Source organism: Salvia hispanica, chromosome 4 (genome assembly GCF_029641045.1).
Source record: "Salvia hispanica isolate PSC_SH4W2 chromosome 4, Shi_PSC_v1, whole genome shotgun sequence".
In the NCBI taxonomy this organism is placed as follows: domain Eukaryota; kingdom Viridiplantae; phylum Streptophyta; class Magnoliopsida; order Lamiales; family Lamiaceae; genus Salvia; species Salvia hispanica.
In genome coordinates this window covers 31,920,725-31,939,720 of record NC_142695.1, presented here as the reverse complement: position 1 = coordinate 31,939,720, position 18,996 = coordinate 31,920,725, and the positions used below count along the sequence as shown (strand labels likewise).

The following is an 18,996-nucleotide window of genomic DNA, read 5'->3' as shown; positions in this document are numbered from 1 at the left end:
ATGTGTTCCCGACTGGGAGCAACGGGATGTACTGACGCATTGCCACTCCTTGGCATGTGGAGGGCATTTCGGACCTAGGAAGACTGCTAGAAAAGTGCTAGATAGCGGATTCTACTGGCCAACCCTGAATAGAGATGCATACGAGTTCTGCAAGGGTTGTGACCGTTGCCAACTGACCGGTGGAATCTCCGCAAGAGATGAAATGCCGCAAGTTCCAGTAATAGTTTGTGAGGTGTTTGACATCTGGGGTATGGACTTCATGGGTCCTTTTCCCACACTTAAACATAGATGGAATATAATATCATTGGCAACTCGGTCTAATGTGTCCCTAAGCATGCGTGTTTCTAAGTGCATGCAGACGTCCTGGCTTATAACTACCAGGTCCGTAAGGCTCCATCCAATAGCCCTCTTGTTTTTGCTCAGCACGGTCAGTAGTCTTGCCTATTGTTCTTCAGTCAACCCGCTGTTGATGATTACGGGGAATGAGTCTTCCTCCCCTAGGTAGGCATACTTAAGGTTTGCTGGCAATTTTTTCAACTCCACTTGCGGGGGTACTGTGTCTGTAGGTAAAGGGTTCTTCTTTGAATCCTCCTCTTGTTCCTGTTCAGCATCTGATTTTTCCTCCATACTGGCCGGTACCACGGCCCCTACGGATCCTGCTAGTTCTGACTTCTGACAGAATTCCATAATTGCTTCCTCAATCTCTTCGTCAGTCAACCCTCTGCTACTGATCAGATCACACCATGCGGCTGCTTCCACATCAGCCTGGGCATACACATCCAAGTCTTGGAGCTTTTCCTGCAATAATTCGGTCTCAAGAAATTCTTGGACTAGGGGGTCAATTACATCAACATAACATAGATTTTCAGAATCTATGGGTCTCTTCATGGCTTCGTTGATGTCAAAGACAAATTTCTCACCATTAAAGTCAATGCATATTGTCCCTTCGGCCATATCCACAATTGTCTTAGCCGTTCTTAAAAATGGTCTTCCTAACAATATCCCGCTAGACTCCCTAGCTTCTGGTTCACTCATTTTAATGACATAAAAATCCGCGGGATAAGTAAAGTTCTATATCCTAACCAACACATTTTCTAACACACCCTCAGGATTGATACACGACCTATCAGCCAGTTGGATTAACACCCTAGTATTTGACAATTTTACCCCTTTTAACCGATTATAAATGGATAACGACATAACATTGATAGATGCTCCTAAATCACACATTGCATGCTCGATTTTCACATCTCCAATCGTTATGGGTAGGGTGAACATACTTGGGTCGGCTCTCTTGGGTGGTAGCTTATCCTGTACAATGGCTGAGGCTATTCCTTCTACCATGATCTTTCCATCCTCCTGGGCTTTCCCAGCTATGAACTCTTTTATAAACTTCCCCAGGGGGGGCAGTCTCACGGCTTGGAGAAATGGTATGGTGACATCCAGCTTCCCAAAGATGGACATGAAATCCACAGGGTTTTCCTTCTTCATTTTTGTCACAAACCGGTATGGAAATGGTTTTTCTCCCTTAGCCTCTCCAGTCAATCCTTGTGGATTTCCCGTTTGTGCCTCCCGGGTTCGCGGGTCTGATGTGGGTATTACCCATCCCGGTTGCTCATTCCCAGGTTGTGTTTCTCCCTCCTTTTCTTCCACGGTAGGCTCCTTGTTTAGAAAAAACGGATCCTCCATCTGAGGCAGAGGCCTCTTGAGCTCTTCCGCTGGGATGACGTCGCTCAGCACCCCTTCTCTACTTGACTCCCCGACAGGGTTCTTGAGCTGAGGTTCGTTGTAAGCTGTTCCGGACCGTAGTGTAATCTTGCTCACATTTGCCTTTTCCGGTACATGGACTGTAGATGGGAGTTTCCCTGATTTTCCCTTCATTTCACCCACTGAGTTAGCGAGCTGGGCCAACTGCCTGTTCATCATATCCATATTTGCCCTATGCTCCTTCTGGGCACTTTGCATTCCTTACATTGTTTCATTACTGGACTGCAAGTCACTTTTAATGCTTTGCTGCGAGGCAAGCATCTCTCCCATCATGTCCTCCATGGACCTCCTCGACCTGTTTGGGTGATGGAATTGGTTCGAGCTCTGATGCTGGTTATACTGAGGTGGTGGGTTTGACTGGTGAAATTCTGTTGGTTTTGGTTCGGTGGGTACTGGTTATACTGGGCAGGAGGGTTATACTGGTCGTTGTTGTGCTGGTACTGACTTTGGTTTTGGTGGTGGGTGTTATGTTGAGGCCCTGGGTCAAATTGGTTCTGGTTTTGGTTTTGAGAGTTTCGCTGATGGGGTGGCACATAGGTAGGGTTCGAGTTCTGGTTTTGAGAGCTTTGGTTCTGAGGATGCTGGTTCCTTCCTACCCAGTTAGACTGGTAGTCAGGGTTTGTTGGGCCACGGTTGGGATATTGATTCGGTTGGGGGTTGGGTTGATTTGGAGCCTGATTTTGGTTCTGATTCTGATTTCCATCTCCCCATCGGAAATTTTGGTGGTCCCTCCACGGTGCATCTCTTTGTTTCCCCGGAATCCAATTAACGTTGGAATTGTAGTAACCTGCGGCATTCGCTTGCTCCACATCCGGCGAGTTGTCCGGTTGATCATACGGTAGTGCTGGGGCTTCTTGGCCTCCAGTTGGAGAAGGTGGTGGAGTGTTCTGCTTGATTGCAGTCAGCAGTTCCATCTTCAATTCCTCCATCTTCAAGTCCATCCGTTCCTCCTGGTCAGTAGCCGAAGCACTCGCTACCCTTTCTCTGCTGTACCCATCTCTCGCGTTGTCGTACGTCTTCTTCGCATTCAACAGCATGCGTAACACCTTTTTGGCTTCACTCACTCTCAACTGGGTGAAATCACCTCCAGACGATGAATTTGCCAGATCCTTGGTTTCCTTGTTCATCCCCTCATAGAAGGTGTGGTGCACCTTTATCTCCTTCATGCGATGGTTGGGGCATGACTCCAGAAGGCTCATGTACTTCTCCCAGTACTCGCTCAGGGTTTCATCATATTCTTGCCTTATGCACGATATTTTCCTCTTCAATGCACTTGACTTCGAAGATGGGAAAAATTCGGCTAGGAATACTGACTTGAAGTCGGCCCATGTATTGATGGAGTCGGCTGGCAGGCGCATAAACCAAGTTTTGGCCTCTCCCTTTAGGACAAAAGGCAGGGCCTTCAGTCGGTAATCGTCCTCGCTCGCTCCTGCTGGCCGCCTCTGTGCCTTACAGATTTTGCAGAACTCATTTAAGAATTCGTATGGTCTGGCCTGGGGTGACCACTATGGCTTGTGGGGGATCTCCGTCGGCATGTGCGGTAAGTGTTGCGAGCTCGGGATCGTCCTCACCATGGTCAGCCATCCTCACTAGTGTCCTACCTAGTTGGGGTGGAAGCTCCGGGAGCTGGTACTCTAGCTCCTCTTTTTCTTCGTCGCTACTCATGCCCAGGTCGGACAGTGCTGTCGACAGGCCAGAACGAGTGGTAACGAGTATTGTTCCTCTGGGAAGTATCTTTGGTCTCCACTGGCCAGGAGCCGAGCCACTTCTCATAAACTGAAAATAAAAAGAAAAGAAAAATTATAAACAGTATGTACACCAAAAAGGTCACACACAATAACAGGTATGAACGCCATCCATCCCCGGCAACGGCGCCATTTTGAAGTGGCCAGTTCTCTGTCCTCGATGGTTTCGCATGTGAAATTGGAGTGTATCCAACTGATCAGGAAGAGATTCCCGACCCAGCTGAGTCGTTGATACGACGACCGAGACCTGACTTCAAACAAATTTCCTCAACCCACTTCTACTGATTAGTATAGCGGAGGTAAGGGTCGAATCCCACGAGGATGGACACGTTTAGATAACTGTGGTGACTTTCCTGGGTGTTTGGTTAGCTACCACGCTTGGGTTGAGATTTTACCTAGACAGGAAATAAGGTAGTACTCTACTAACTAGTAGGCGGAAAAATAACAGACATATGGGAGTGTTCGTAAAAGTAGGGGACAAGGTGTATCAGAGACATATGGAAAGTAGACAGTTACTAAAAGAGGAAAGTTGGAAAACAAGGTGTATCTGATGGCTGGGGGCTTTCTGACAAGTCTGGATAGTACCTCTGAAAAGTAGGGAACAAAAGTAAAAAGTAACTTAAAAGTAAAAGTGGTTCAAATTAAAGTTGATTTCGACGTTTTCTTCTTCACCAAGTATTGACAAAAATCATATGAACACAGACACCATAACTAAAACTTCAGATTCATAAATTCAAACTCAAGATCCATCGATTAAAATGCTTAAACTTAAATTAAACGGTAAAACTGCAACTTTACTTCTACTGACTGACATGCAAGGTGGTAATCACGGCGCAGAAGAGGAACTCATGCACGAAAACTTGACTAAACATATCTACAACTTTAAATCAACAACTCCCGAATAGAAAACACTTAGAAATTGAAAGCAATAACTAAATCTAACTTCCCTAGGCAGAATGAAGCAAACTCAAACCAGAGTGACATGCGAAATAGAAACTTCATAATGTAAAAGCTGGAAATTAACAAGGTACTTCAAAAGAGCAACAACGATGAGTGTTTGCAAATAACTAGCAATGAACAAAAGTAAACTTTAAACTAAGAAAGCGATTAAGATTGTTTGTGCCACTCCGGGCGATGATACTACTATACTACTGCGATAACTGGCTGGAAAGGCGAACTGATGACTTCTCCGGCAGACTCTTGGACGTCAAGTGACCATAGCTGTGGCGAGGAACGAGAGGTAAGATAATGCTGAAGGATGGATCTTCTAGAGAGAATTCTACTAAGTGTGATTGTCAAACTCCGAACCGAACTCTTTCTCTCTCTCCAAAATGGCTTCTTTTATAGGGAGGCTTGCCCTTGCTTTTAGGGTAGACTTCTCCCGCACTTTGACCTTTTTGCCCTTGTAAAATAATCATCCCAGCTATCCTCCTTCTCCATCTCGAGCCTTTTCTCTCGCACCCTTCTAGTGCCCTTTTCACTTGCGTCGCACGAATCGTCACCTACTGACTTGGATCCTTCAATCCTGCACACTTAAGCAACTGTTTTGCAGATAATACATGTATTTCACGACATACTGACCAGTAACCAAGGCTTAGAATACGACTTATCAGTTATTCACAGCTATATGAGAATGTGTATAGGCTAATTATTGAGAATTCCAAATAGTAATGTTGAGAAAGTATACACGAATTATTGAGAATTCCAAATAGTAATGTTGAGAAAGTATACACGAATTATTGAGAAATGTTGAGAAAGTATACACGAATTATTGAGAATTCCAAATAGTAATGTTGAGAATTTATAAAGTTGTATTGATGTCCATTCGTTTACATGTAATTGAAAATTTAAGCAACACGAAATGTTTTGAACAAACTATATGGAAAATAAAATGAGATAACGTTCAGAACATATGTTTGAGATTATTATTCTTCCATACAAACACGGAATCAAGAATGCTAATAAACCGAAACCACAGTAATAGGAACAACTAATTTATTTTTATTTTTTACTCTTCTCTTTGCCGCAGTTCCTTGAATTATGATTAACCATTTTATGGCATTTCCCACATCGTCTAGGAGGTTTAGCTGCTGCCTTCTTCGCCGCCTCCATCTTAGAAGGCAACCTCGATCCAGATCCTTTACACTTCACCACATTTGGCGGATGAGCATGTATAATATCAGGCCTCACAACACCATACAATTCCTCAAACCTCTTCTTTTTCTCCAACACGGACATCACATAAGAACCATCACCAAAAAGCTGATTTTCAACATCCTCAATCGCAGCTATAACTGCATTAATATCAGCAATGCTACCCTCAACTCTCTGTACTAATCTGTAATATGATGTGTGCAGTTTGTTGGTGGCATTATGCTTATCATCGTAAACGGAATCTGTAAATAATATCAACATAGTAGAAGCATAATATCAGACCTCACAACATCAAAATATTAACAATCATAGTAGGCTATGTATAATACCTGTCTGATCCCGAAAAGTTGAGGTAGAAGAACTATGCACAGATATTAAAAGAGGTTTCTTCAGCCACCTCTTTCCAATATAAATTTCAGGTATCAACTGCACATCATTGTTCTTGAAAACAAAAAATATGTGACGACACAGAATCCCACACCTCTGGTAGAGCTTGCATTGACACTCGTACAAATCATCCTCAGCATTGTTCGTAACAGTCCAAGTCCTATGGCCCCGGTCAGTTACTTTATAAACGCGAATGTTTGTTTCAACAGACATGTGGGTCATCATGCAATTTTTAGATGCTTCAACAATTTCTACATGTACCTTTTTAAAAATACTATCCGTGTAGATCGTGGCAGCATGCATCTCAAATGGTAACTCTGTGAGGGGACTTGGAACATTAGTAGAATCAATATAGTCAAGCCTGGTTGTTTGGATACGTTGTGCATCCAACGCATTACCATACTGCAACATAAATTCCACCAGATTAAAGTGAGGCCTGGAAAAACGTTTGAAGAAACTATTCTCTGATTCAGATATAGAAGTTGTCTTCAACAAACAACCCATCGGTAGATCTCTAAAATAAGCGGGGACCCAAAACTGCCTATGACCATACATGGTCTTGAACCACCCTTCCTCCTCTAAACCATATCGTTCCATAACAGAATTCCACGACTCTTCAAATTCCTCAGGCTCTAATAAATCTGACCAAACACAGGAAATCAAATCCTTTTTAAAAAATTCATTTGCAAAAAGATTTTTTGAAACCTTCTCAGATACCTTCATCATGATATGCCACATACACCAACGATGACGAGTTCCCCTCAAAACATTTTCAATTGCGGGTTTCATTGCTGGGTCCTGGTCTGTAATTATTAGCCTAGGATGTGCACCCATACATGCTAGAAAATGAATAAACAACCATGAGAAAGATTCGATATTTTCATTTGAAAGAAAACCTGCTGCAAAGGTAACAGGACATCCATGGTTGTCCTTACCAGTAAAGGGTGTAAAAATCATACAGTACCTACATCAAAAAAAGAAGAGAAGATGAGGTTAATAATCTCAATACAGTAACATGTAAACCTCAATAAACATAAGTAAGAACCTCAATAAACATAAGTAAGAACCTCAATAGAAACTAACCTATTAGTTGAATAAGTAGTGTCAAAAGACACAACATCACCGAACATATGATAGTTTCTTCTAGACACGGCATCAGACCAGAACAGCCGTGTCAGCTTATCATCAGCGTCTAGCTCATAAGCGTAATAAAAACCATCACAAAGCTCCTTTTTTGTACGCATCTGAGTTAAAATAATCTCAACGTCATATCCTTCCATGCTTGACTTCATATCACGAGAAATATTTCTTATGTCAGTTACCGTGCAGCCAACAGCGTCGTAACCCCCCATAACCTCTTTCAGGAGATTAAAGGTCATTGTAGGACCAATATTAGCTTTAACATAGTCCTCAGCAAACTTAAGATGCACAAAATCCAGATTCCTATTTACTTTCATAAACTGCTTATACTTGGGCTCAACCATTGAGTGGTTATGTTCCTCAACAATGTGTTGCACAACATATCTAATCACACCAAAGTCGGATACAAACTTAAAAGATATCTTGGCTTCACATTCACACCTCTTGGATACACGCCTACGTTTACTACTGGAAGCACCTTCCTTTGAATTCAAAGAATCTATATGACGTAACTGCTTCACACCCTCCCTACTACATACCATATACTGCCAAGTAATAATGTCACCTGTTGTTTTCCTACCAGATTTTCGAGGATCAAATCCAACCTCTTTAGCATAATCTTCATAGAAGGAGATAGCAGCATCAAGTGACTTGAAACTTTTTCCAACAAAAGGCCTTAATTCTTCTTTGCACAGAGGTGTAACTTTAACTTAAACATAAATTCAACATTTTAGAAAACAACTTCAACATATCAGGTTACAAAAATCAATAATAAAGTACAGATACATCAATAAATTACATTATCAACACACAACATAATACATACAAATTAAAACTAAGAAACAGAGAATAAGAACAAAAAACAGAGAAAACAACATATGAATAAAACTGATAGAATAATTATCAAATAAACTGTGACAAATAACACTAAAACTAGTACTAATCAATGAAAAAACTACTAAAAGCATAAACATGTATTGAAACATGAACATCAGAATAAAAAATTACAAAAATTACTAATGAATGTATGAAACAACACTCGAATATAAACAGAAACTTCAAATACAAAAATTGAGAAGATGCATATCGAATGATTAACACATACCTGCCATTACTGAACAAAGACGAGCAAAAAATTTTTAAAAAGGAGACAATCGCGATAGGTTGATGAGATCGGCAGAAATTGACAAGCAAAATAGCTTCAAAAAGAAGAAAATCGCGTGAAGACTCAATTTGATGAGATCGCCAGATTTTGAACAGCGAAAATCACTTCCTCCAATATATAATAGCGTGATTCAGAAAATATAAATTTGGGAAGAAATCTCTGAGATTTGAAGATCGATTTTGATGATACGAAGAGGAGAAGAGAAATTTAGGGAGGAGAAATTTTAGGAATATAAATCTGGGCTTTGATCGTGAATTAGAGAGTATTGGCAAACAATTGGAATAGACTAAAATACCCTTTTCATATTATTTAAATTAATAAAAAGAAAAATATATTTCAAATCTAGGCTAAATCAAGCCCTTCGATTAGAAGAATGAATGGTTATGATGAAGTCTTAATTTGTGATTGGAAATTAGTTAGCATATGATCATGCCCCACTTAAGTAATATAGGATACAAATTAAGCTCTAATACAATGGAGTGATTATATAATAATACATATTTTTTTATGCTTATTTAATTTCTAATATATTTTCAATTGAATTTGGATTCTTATTTTAATGAAAACTAAGAAATTGTGAAATGCCCAAAATATATTATAATCAATTTCTTTTGTTCAATAAAAATAGATTATTTTAGATTGTATTTCATAAACATAACAATTTTTATTTTATAAATTTTTTAATTTCATAAGGTGTGCTCCATTGTTTATTACTAATATTCAATAACTTCTTTTAAACTTTATTATTTAATTATTTTATCAAATATGTATTAAATCTTTATATTGTTGAAAAATTAATCTATTTTTACAGAACCGGAATTATAAAATTTTGTGAGTAGGGTGATATTACCTCAGCGATGACGATACTTATTCCGATAACATATATATCCATTGTTTGCCTTTTCATTTATGGTGGGACTCTTGTGCATGAATCCTTGTGCTACTTTTTTAGTATACTAGATATAGTAAAATATATTTTCTTGATAATTCAACATTTTACTCCACCCCATTTATAATATACTCTTCACATCCTCAAAGAATATTTCACATCACTTGGTCGCTTTTGTGGAATTCAGTTACATGGACTTTTGCTTTAATAAAAATATAAAATAGTTGTCATTTAAAACTTTTTTAGTTAACTTCTGATTATTAATATAATTACTCCACTATTTAACTTCAATTATAAATTATCACTTTAATTTTTTGGCGTACCATAATACTAAAATTAAATTCATACTTCATCCGTCCCAAAGTAGTTAGAGATAATAAAGTAAGAGAGATAAATAGAGAATAAATTAAGAGAGTGAATGAAATTTTTAACAAAAAAACAAATGACTCTACTACCTTGGGATAAACTAAAAAGTAATACGACTCAAGTACCTTAGGACGAACGAAGCAATACAACTCAAGTACCTCACTCCTCCATAATAGGGATCAGAATTATTTTACTCATTGTGTTCAGATTTTATTCTTCCCATTCAAGATCAGTCCTCAATATTTAACAAGCTTCATCCACAAAAAATTAGATCTAGAGCTCTGGAAATAGGTTAGAAGATTCGTGGTCGAGTACAGACACAACACGTGGAGAAGGTGCGAGCCATGCAATCTTCGAGTTGTTTTTATATCCCGCTGGAAGAGAAAAATTGAATAATGAAGATGAAGAAAAAAAATATGAAGTGCAGTTAATATATATTTATTGGGATAAATCAATTTAAAAATTAAAAAATAAACAGGTTCCCACTAGGTGTTGCATGCGCCGGAAAACTGAAAATACATTTAAAAAATTATTTAATATATTCATATATTAAAATTAAAATAAATTAGATAAGCCATGTAGCAGTCCCCGGTCGGCTTACACGTGTGCGTGCTCAAGCATACCAAGGAGTGGATCCCAGGCAGTGGCGGACACACAGCCAAGGGAGGAAGGGCTTAAGCCCTCCCCCAATTTATTTTTTTTTAATATTTTGTACTTTAATTTTTTTTGAAATTTCTGAAAAATGCCTACAGCCCTCACCAAACTACTATACGTGAAGTCTAAAATGCAAAAAACTGAATAGGAAGGAGGGGCTGAAATTTTGAAACTGCAGAAGAAAGTTTAGAAAAAAATGGCCGTCGTTGTAACTTTAAGGAAGAAGATGAGATAAAAAAAGACTAATTAAATTAATATAATACTCAAATTGGCAAATGTCAAGTCACGTACCGATAGGCTATGCCTATATCACGTGTTCTACTTCTATATAAAGTAATTTTAGTTTATTAAACATAGTTTAATTATTTTAATTCAATTTAAGACTTATTGTATAAAGTAAGTTCAAATGTTTATATTGGAAAGGTTATTCAGCTTCACGATGCCTTATGCATTCAGCTTTATTAGTAATATTCTTTCTTGGTATATTTGAAAAGAGTTGATCACAAAATTATAGTAATATTATTATTGGGTGGAAATTTTTCAATAAAGTAGTACTCCTTTCGTCTACAATTAATTGGCATAAATTTTCTTTTTCACACTTCCATGATTAATTGTCTAATTTACTCCCTCCGTCTCATAAAAATTTACATTTTTTTAGTCAGTCATACAAGAATATTCACTTTCTAATTTTGAAAACTTTTTTCTCTCTAATGAGGTGTGACTCATTCTTCTATAACAATACTTTACTTAATTTTTCTTTATATCTCTCTCTTAATTTTTTACCAATTATATATTAAAACTCCTGCCCAACTAAAAATGCATATTTTTTGTGGGACGAAAGAAGTACTTTTTATTACTGTTGATAATGATTTTCATGTTCCACTAGTCCATTCCATTAAAACTTTATTATAATAGGACTCACATTTCAATAACTTTATCCACCTATTTTTCACTATATTACTTAAAATCTGAGTAGAGTAAAACATGCCAATTAGTCGTGCACGGAGAGAGTTCTACAATATTTTTTTATGTTATTTATACTTAAATTTTATACGTCACACTGTACCAATTTCACTTTAGAACTCGTGACGCTGCAGAAATCTATATTTTAAAAGACGAAGGCAGTTGTATGTTAACTACAAAAAATTTAATGTACAACCAGCCCCTACCACGAAATATTTCTGCGTCCGCCACTGATCCCAGGCTTGAGCAGTTGTTGCACCATCGTGCTTTTCCGATAAGCATGCTTAAGTCATGTGTCATTTCCCTTAATTAGAGGTTGCATACCTTGTGAGTATTCTTCAAGTATCCCAGACTCATATTATTGTGTGATATAGACCATGTGTTTGTTTGAGTAGGATAACTTTTTATTTGATGGAAAGTTTTACTTACTTTAAATATAAAAGCATAATTAGTTCAAAATTCGCGCTATACATGTATCATGTAAAGTTATTAATATAGTAGTAGTAGTTTTTATTTTATTACTCCAATTTTTATTCAATATTTTCACCTATTCATAATTCCTTCACTCCGTATCTATTTCAATTCATATTATTTTCACATCAAAAAATTTTAATGGATATGAATGAACATAGTGGATTAATTGTAGAATATATTTGTATTCACCACTCAAGCCATGACAAAACTCTCCAACCAACTATAGTTGAAAAAAATGAAATTTCGAAAATGTAGATTTCAGTTACATATTTATATATTGTGATGACATATAATCAACTTTCAATTTCACAACTACCAATATAAGTAGAATTGATTTTATTATCGAGAGCACAAAGAGAGATTGTACTAAAATTAGGAGGTGTCGATGCCGAACACCTTCCTTAGCCCTAAAGCAAAGTCGTAAATCTTGGCCTGATCGGCCAAGGTTTCCGACACAAAGTCAATCTCCAAACACCTCTTCACCCACTCAATGAGCTTGGGGCAGTGCTCTCCAATGCTAAAACCACCACACTTTTCATAGGTGTGGAACCAAGTCGTATACGTGACCAAAGCCACATCCAAAAACCCGAACCTCTCGCCGCCGAAGAAGGCCTTGTCTCCCAGCTCCAATTCCAACTGCTTCAGAATCTCAACGAATTCCTTCTTCGCCGCTTCCAGCTCTTCCCCACTCTTAGTCTAGATCTTCCTTCCCGGATCATACAGCTGCACCATTAAACAAATAAACAAACCATAAAATAAAATGATAAGTGTAGAAGAGAATAGTAGTAGTACCTTTTTGTCAATGTAATCAGCCCAAAACCTAGCTTGGGCTCTTTGGTAAGGATGGCAGGGCAAAAGAGGGTATTTTCGGTTCCAAACCTCGTCGATGTACTCAACAATGACGAGCGACTCACAAACGGGTTTATCATTATGAATTAAAACCGGGATTTTCTTGTGAATGGGGTTTGATTGAAGGAGGAGTTGGCTTTTGCTGCGAAGGTCCTCCTCTCTGTACTCGTATTGCACGCCTTTTGCGGCTAGTGCCACTCGAGCCCTCATTCCGAACATGCTAGCGAACATATTCAGCAGAATCACCTTCTCCACCATTTTTTTTTTTTAAAGATTTTGGGTTTGTTGAGATTGGTAAACCAATGCTATTATATAGAGAATGTGGTGTGTGTGCGGTAGTTATCAACTACCCGAGAATGAACTAACTAAAATTAGTACAAAAATACTTTAATAAAAAATATTCCCTATGAAAAGTTTTTATACAATATTCCCTTCATTTGGTTTGAGATATTTAATAATAGCAGGGCAATTAAGAAAAGAATATTTAATAAATTAAGTAAAGTGAGAATAAAATAAATAAATACTCCCTCTGTCCCACATAATTTTACCCAGTATTTCATTTTGGGCCGTCCCACATAATTTTACCCCCATATTCCACTAACTCATTTCTACTCACATTTTATTATAAAACTAATACTTTAAAAGTAGGACTCATATCCCACCAACTATTTCAACTCACTTTTCATTACATTTCTTAAAACCCGTGCCGGGTCAAAGTGTGTAAAATTATGTGGGACGGAGGGAGTAGTATGGAAATATAGTAAAAAGTGAGAATAAAATACAGAAGGTAAAAGATGAAATAAGAGAGATTAAAAGATAAAATAAGATACATCAAGTTAAAAAAACAATAAAATTACTCAACTATAATGACACAGTCCAAAAAGAATAAAATCTAGCTCTAGGGACAGATGTTGTATTAACTTTTTAAAAATATTTTTATAATTTAGTTGAATTTGATAATTTTATTTCTCTTAGATTTAAAATTTATGCCTAATTCCTCTTTCTTTTTGTTACTCTTCCTTGCCTCAAATGTTTTATTTCTATTGGGGATTGAAATTAAGTAATGAATGTGTAATATTTTAAATAGAAAGAAAATAGAATAACATATAATGTGACATCCGTGACCCAAATCATATATCATATTGCATAATTACATATTTTATTATAATTACATGATGATATATATATATATATTATATATATTTTAGAACTATAGAGTTTTGAATGAGTTGTTATATTATCTGGTATTTAGTAAATTATGTGAGGCTAAGTTAGCTATAACTTTTTTATATAGAAATATACATTGATGATATTAGCAATTATATATACATAATTGGATGTAATTGAGTTTTTTTTATAATTGCTAATAATTGAATTATGTGTTAAGTGTTTATGTGTATGTACGTGTTAGGCTGGGGAGTACTTTTCCAATTACTAAGCCATACACATAATATTTATTTAAATCACATACATATATCTATTTATGTATACGTAAGGCGGGCAGTTCCAATCAACTAAAGTGCAATTTTTTATATTATACTAGTTACTTAGAATTTTATCTAATAAGATTAATTATAATGTTTATCTTGTTTGATACGTATGTGAATTTTAGAGTAAGCAAAAATGAATAGGTGTGAATCCTATTCCCATAACTGACTATAACTTACCATATATAGGCCTCTGAAGTGTATTTTTTTTATTTAAAGAAACAAAAGGGAAGCGAGAACTTGGAGTCCGAAGGTAGAAAAGTTGTGGAGATAATTATTATTCTTAAATTATTTTCTTTATAGGCATATTATAGTATAGTTATGATATTTAGCATTTTTAATTTTGGTATATTATATAGGATCAAGGTTGAACAGGAAGAGGATTTAGGAGTTCGGTTAACACTTACAGGTGTGTATAAATCACACTTTTAATTTTACATGCTTTATGTGGTTAATTGTTATGTGTTAGAGTGGAGTGAATATTTGGATTATATGATATGAATTTGATATAGTTGTGTTATTTGGAATTATTTTGTGGAATGTGATATGGATATGTGATTGTTGCAATGGGTAAATAAAAGTGCATTTGATATGTTTTATATTGTAACCACCCGGATTTCTAGGGTATAATAAATACGGCGACTGTTACCTACGCGAACTTAAGGCAACAAGAATGTAGACTAGGGTTTCGTTTAAAGAGATTTGACCAAGTGTTTAATGAAGTATCAAATCAATAAGTCAACGGCTTAAATACGAAAAATCAAGATTTAATAGATAACATAGGCTAAGCTCCAAAGTCAAGGGTTTATTGTAACTCCAACAAAACGCAATATTTCACAATATTTCAATCAGAAGAAATAAGTTCAAACCAACCAAAGATAAATAGTTTCAAAAATTCAGCGGAAGCAATCGAAGAGAAAACAGAGCCATGAATGAAGACACGACTACACTTAAAGTTCCAATCATCCATTTTATTCGATTCAACCGTCTCAACACCACCGACCGCCCGTCGCCGCTCAACCTGCACATAGGGAAAACACATGCAGGGCTGAGTATTTTAACATACCCAGTGGACTCATGCCAAAACATTTTATAGTTATGCCACCCTTACCATAGTGAACTCGAGGTTTAGCATTTAATTGAAAAGATAGCATCGAGTATCACAAAATATTTCATGGACTGGCCAGTCAAACAATACCTCCCATTTTCTCATCAATCAACAATATCATGGTGCGACGAAGTGTGGCCACACTTTCGCCCACGAGACCGGTTGACTAGCAAGGACGGCTCCCGATCTCCCTTGTACACTAGCCTGATAGGGTTTGCGGCCCTACTCAGACCCGAATTCGTTTATATAGCCCTATAGCCTAATAGAGCGCACTCGCAAACTAGGCATCAGGCACACACAATATCCAAAATAATCATAGGCATGGCATAACAGTTCAATCCACCCTTATTGCTCCACTTTCATAAATTTGCAACATAATAGAGAGTTTAAGACTAAAGCCCACCTCGATTCCTAGGCCACAAGTACGTTCTTCTTCTTGTTATCACTCCGTGAACGCGAGTTCTCACCTTTAATTTATGTATTACAAGTAAGTCTCAATCATGAATTCAAAATCCATGTACGATTATCATAACGCTTTTATTCGCACAACAACTCCAGATTTATCATCAAATCGTGTCACGCATGAGTGTTTCAAAACACACCCACACACACACAAACACACGCACCAACACACACCCCCACACGGTTTCACACACACACACACACATGTGTATCCCATTCATCAATTAATTTCCCCTTCACTCATTCTAAATGCATGTGGATTCAAGAACACCGATTGATCGGTAGAGGAAGAAAAGATCAAAGTAAAAATACCTTTTCAATAGAACAATCGGTAGGAAACAAGTAGTAGCCTTGGTTCTTCAAGATTTCTTGAATTGCAACTTCAATTCTTCTCCAAAAGATGAAGAATTAATGGAGAAAAGTAGAAGAAAAATTTGAGAGAGTGGGGAGAGAGAGAGATCGAAATTTGGGAGTGGGGGGCGTGATTTTGTGAAGCTAGGGTTAGGTTTCTCACTCTTATTTATAGAGTGCAAGATATAATCCAATAATTAAATAAATCAAGATTTGGAGGAGATTTGGTGGAGAAGTGGCGTTAAATTTGGTTGAGAGAATAGGGGATTTCGAATTTTAGGCTATTAAATTAGCCTATGATTTAATTTGAATATTTCACGGAGTAGAATAAAATATCACAGAGCAAAATAAAATTATAATTCTCCCCAATTAAAAGGAAATAGGCGTGATTTTCATTCCTCCCACACGGAATTTAATTAAAATCTTATTTTAAATAGGATATGGCAAGATATGCTAGAATATTTGAATTTATTTAAGGAAGGGAATAAATAAGGGATCAAATAATAGAATAAAATAATCCCTTCTCCCATAACATAGGAGATTTCGAAAATCTCCTTTAGAAACAACATAAGGGCCGAAAATTTCATCAATTATATAAGGAATAATCGGACTTTGGATTTAATTTGGATAATTATCCCAAGCAATAATTAAATCCAAGAAAAATAGGTTTTCTTTCCAATAAATAGGAGGGGTCAAAAATTCCACTTAATTAAATAATGCTCCTATTTAATTCTCACTCATCCCTTAGGTAAATAATTCACCACAATATTATTTCGCCCCGTATCAAAATATTCACATATCCACCATTCAAATTTCACCTCCACTTCACATTTTCCAACGACTTTGACCATTCCACGGCCACGTCATATTTTCCACAATATTGACTATTCAATAGTCACGTCATATATTCAACAAGTTTGACTATTCAACTCAAACTCAACTCCATATCGCAATTAGGTCACAAAGAATATTGCAATAAATCACTCATCATTTAATCCACATATATCATAGCATTAAAAGCATTTAATGCAAAAATTTTCACGTCTCAAAAATTAGGGTTCGAAAAAAGTGGGATGTTACATATATGGCATTAGAATATCTTGAATCATTGGATTAAAGAGGATATGTGACAGTGTTGCCCGGTTCTGGTATCAATGATAATGGAAATAGACTTACGGGTCATATATAATGATAATGGACCTACGGGTCAAAGAAAATATGCAAAGAGGGGCCTTCGTGGAAATGTCAATATGCAAAGAGGGGCCTTCGTGGAAAGGTCAAAATGCAAATAAGGGCCTTCGTGGAAAGGTCAAATCAAAGAGAGACCTTCGTGGAAAGGTCAAATGATAAAAAAAATGGACCTTCGGGTCGTATACAATGAAAATCCCAGGCAGATACCAGGCTTGACCAGTCACAGAATAATAAATTGAATAGAATGGCATATGCATATGTACATGATATTGTTTTTAATATTTGTTGGTTATTGGTATATATATTGGTTAAAGAATATATTGATATCTGAGATGTGAAATTAAAGGTAAGGTTTATATACACTGAGTTGTGGCTCATATAAACCACTAATATTTTTCAGGAATAAGATATCAATGATGTGTGGGTTGATGTGAGTTACAGTTATTATAAGGGTCGGCGGCTGACGCATTTTGGCAACCTTCTCCTCCTCATCATTTTTGCATATAGATAAATGTACAGTATATAGAGTGGTGAGAGGGTCCCACTGAAGTTTAGAATGGTTTGAAATATGAAATTGATAAATGTTGTTTTTTTTTTAAATTATACAATATGTGTGTTTATTTACTTAGACATGTGGATTATTTATTTTAAATTTTGAATTATTTACTATAAGTAGTTACGTCATAAGGGTTGGGGTGTGACAGTTTAGGTGGTATCAGAGCGGGGATAGAATCCCGCTGGGACATAGCATTCAAGCATATAGTAGGATACATTTTGGTTATAAGTTTCATTTGCATTTGTATTATCATGAATATGTGTCACCGAGGAGAGAAGGGTCAGCCGCCCCGCATCATCAATTAATTGTAGAAACAATACATGCTGCATCATATGAGGAATTCCAGTAAATACCTAGGTTTTTTGGAACAAAATGTACATGGACCAATGATGAGGTAAAGAGGTAGAAAATTTAAAGAGCTCGGAAAAGTAGAAGTTGTTGATTTTGTGGGACTAATCTGACTGAGGCTGAGATATAGTTAAAAGTGATAGAACCGGTTTTCAAATAGATGTGTTGTATGTCAGAAGAACGTTTTGATTATAGGGTATCTCTTCTTTGAAGCAATACTTACTCTTGGTGGGAAACAGTCCCACAAGCTATGATACAACCTCTGTCATTCTGGTATTCAGTTCAGACTATTTTTCCAGAGAACTCAATGCTAAATATATGCAAAGAAGTGTATTGTGATAAGAAGCAGAGAAGGTTTTGTCTTTAATCAAGGAACTATGTTTGTTGATTATGAGATGACATTATTTCAGTATACATGGTTTATCTAGACTGCGTGGTGTGAGTTAATTCAATTGAGCTGCCAACAGATATTGATTCTCTTGTTCATACACAAGTTTTGATATTACTATGGGTATAGATTGGTTTTCACTTCATCGAACCAAGGTAGCTTGTCAAGTAAAAGAAATAGTAATATAATCATCGAGACGGGATCGGGTGATATTTTACGGTATTCAATATATTGTTCCAGGTTTTCTTATATTATTTAGATTGACTTTTTGGTTTATTGGAAGTGCAGATTTATTTGGGTTTTCACCTTATCAGGAGACATATTTCTCTATTGAGCACTGCATTTATTTTTATTTATACTTATCAACCATCTTCATTAGAGTTTCAAGAGTTTAAGAAACAGTTACAAGAGTTGTCAGACAAGAGATATGTATGACTCAATGTTTTACTTTGGATAGCACCAATATTATTTTGAAGAAGAAAGATGATACATTGCGACATTATATACACTATTGGAAGTCGAATCGAGTGACAATGAAGAATAAATATCTAT

The 18,996-nt window shown here is 36.6% G+C and overlaps 2 protein-coding genes and 1 pseudogene across 5 annotated transcripts; all 3 read right to left on the bottom strand.

The window, feature by feature from the left end:
* Positions 1 to 5,398: 5,398 nt before the first annotated feature.
* LOC125197025 (protein FAR1-RELATED SEQUENCE 9-like) lies at positions 5,399 to 7,898 on the bottom strand. 3 transcript variants are annotated; one of them, XM_089069536.1, is made up of 6 exons: positions 7,137 to 7,898; positions 6,989 to 7,017; positions 6,771 to 6,892; positions 6,315 to 6,694; positions 5,996 to 6,213; positions 5,399 to 5,908 (listed from the first exon to the last, which is right to left on the bottom strand). In XM_089069536.1, exons 4-6 carry the CDS (start codon positions 6,452 to 6,454, stop codon positions 5,514 to 5,516), a joined length of 753 nt encoding a protein of 250 aa, XP_088925662.1. In that variant the 5' UTR covers positions 6,455 to 6,694; positions 6,771 to 6,892; positions 6,989 to 7,017; positions 7,137 to 7,898; the 3' UTR covers positions 5,399 to 5,513. The 3 variants fall into 3 exon arrangements, with proteins under 3 accessions (XP_088925662.1, XP_088925660.1, XP_088925661.1); XM_089069534.1 differs by having other exon boundaries at positions 5,996 to 6,694; XM_089069535.1 differs by lacking the exons at positions 6,989 to 7,017; positions 7,137 to 7,898 and having other exon boundaries at positions 5,996 to 6,694; positions 6,771 to 6,963.
* LOC148928460 (protein FAR1-RELATED SEQUENCE 5-like) lies at positions 7,100 to 8,305 on the bottom strand. Its single transcript, XM_089056682.1, has 2 exons — positions 8,299 to 8,305; positions 7,100 to 7,902 (listed from the first exon to the last, which is right to left on the bottom strand). Exons 1-2 carry the CDS (start codon positions 8,303 to 8,305, stop codon positions 7,100 to 7,102), a joined length of 810 nt encoding a protein of 269 aa, XP_088912808.1.
* A 3,599-nt stretch (positions 8,306 to 11,904) lies between these two features.
* Positions 11,905 to 12,811, bottom strand: LOC125196882 (putative glutathione S-transferase; annotated as a pseudogene). The gene is made up of 2 exons (XR_016129025.1): positions 12,497 to 12,811; positions 11,905 to 12,427 (listed from the first exon to the last, which is right to left on the bottom strand). The product of XR_016129025.1 is annotated as a putative glutathione S-transferase (transcript).
* Between the last annotated feature and the right edge of the window lie 6,185 nt (positions 12,812 to 18,996).

Excerpts from the sequence above, each read along its gene's own strand:
- LOC125197025 (XM_089069534.1), bottom strand. The coding sequence starts at position 6,650 with ATGGAACGATATGGTTTAGAGGAGGAAGGGTGGTTCAAGACCATGTAT. Across the intron at positions 5,909-5,995 it reads AACTTTTCGGGATCAGACAG|ATTCCGTTTACGATGATAAG; the intron begins GTATTATACATA and ends TATTATTTACAG.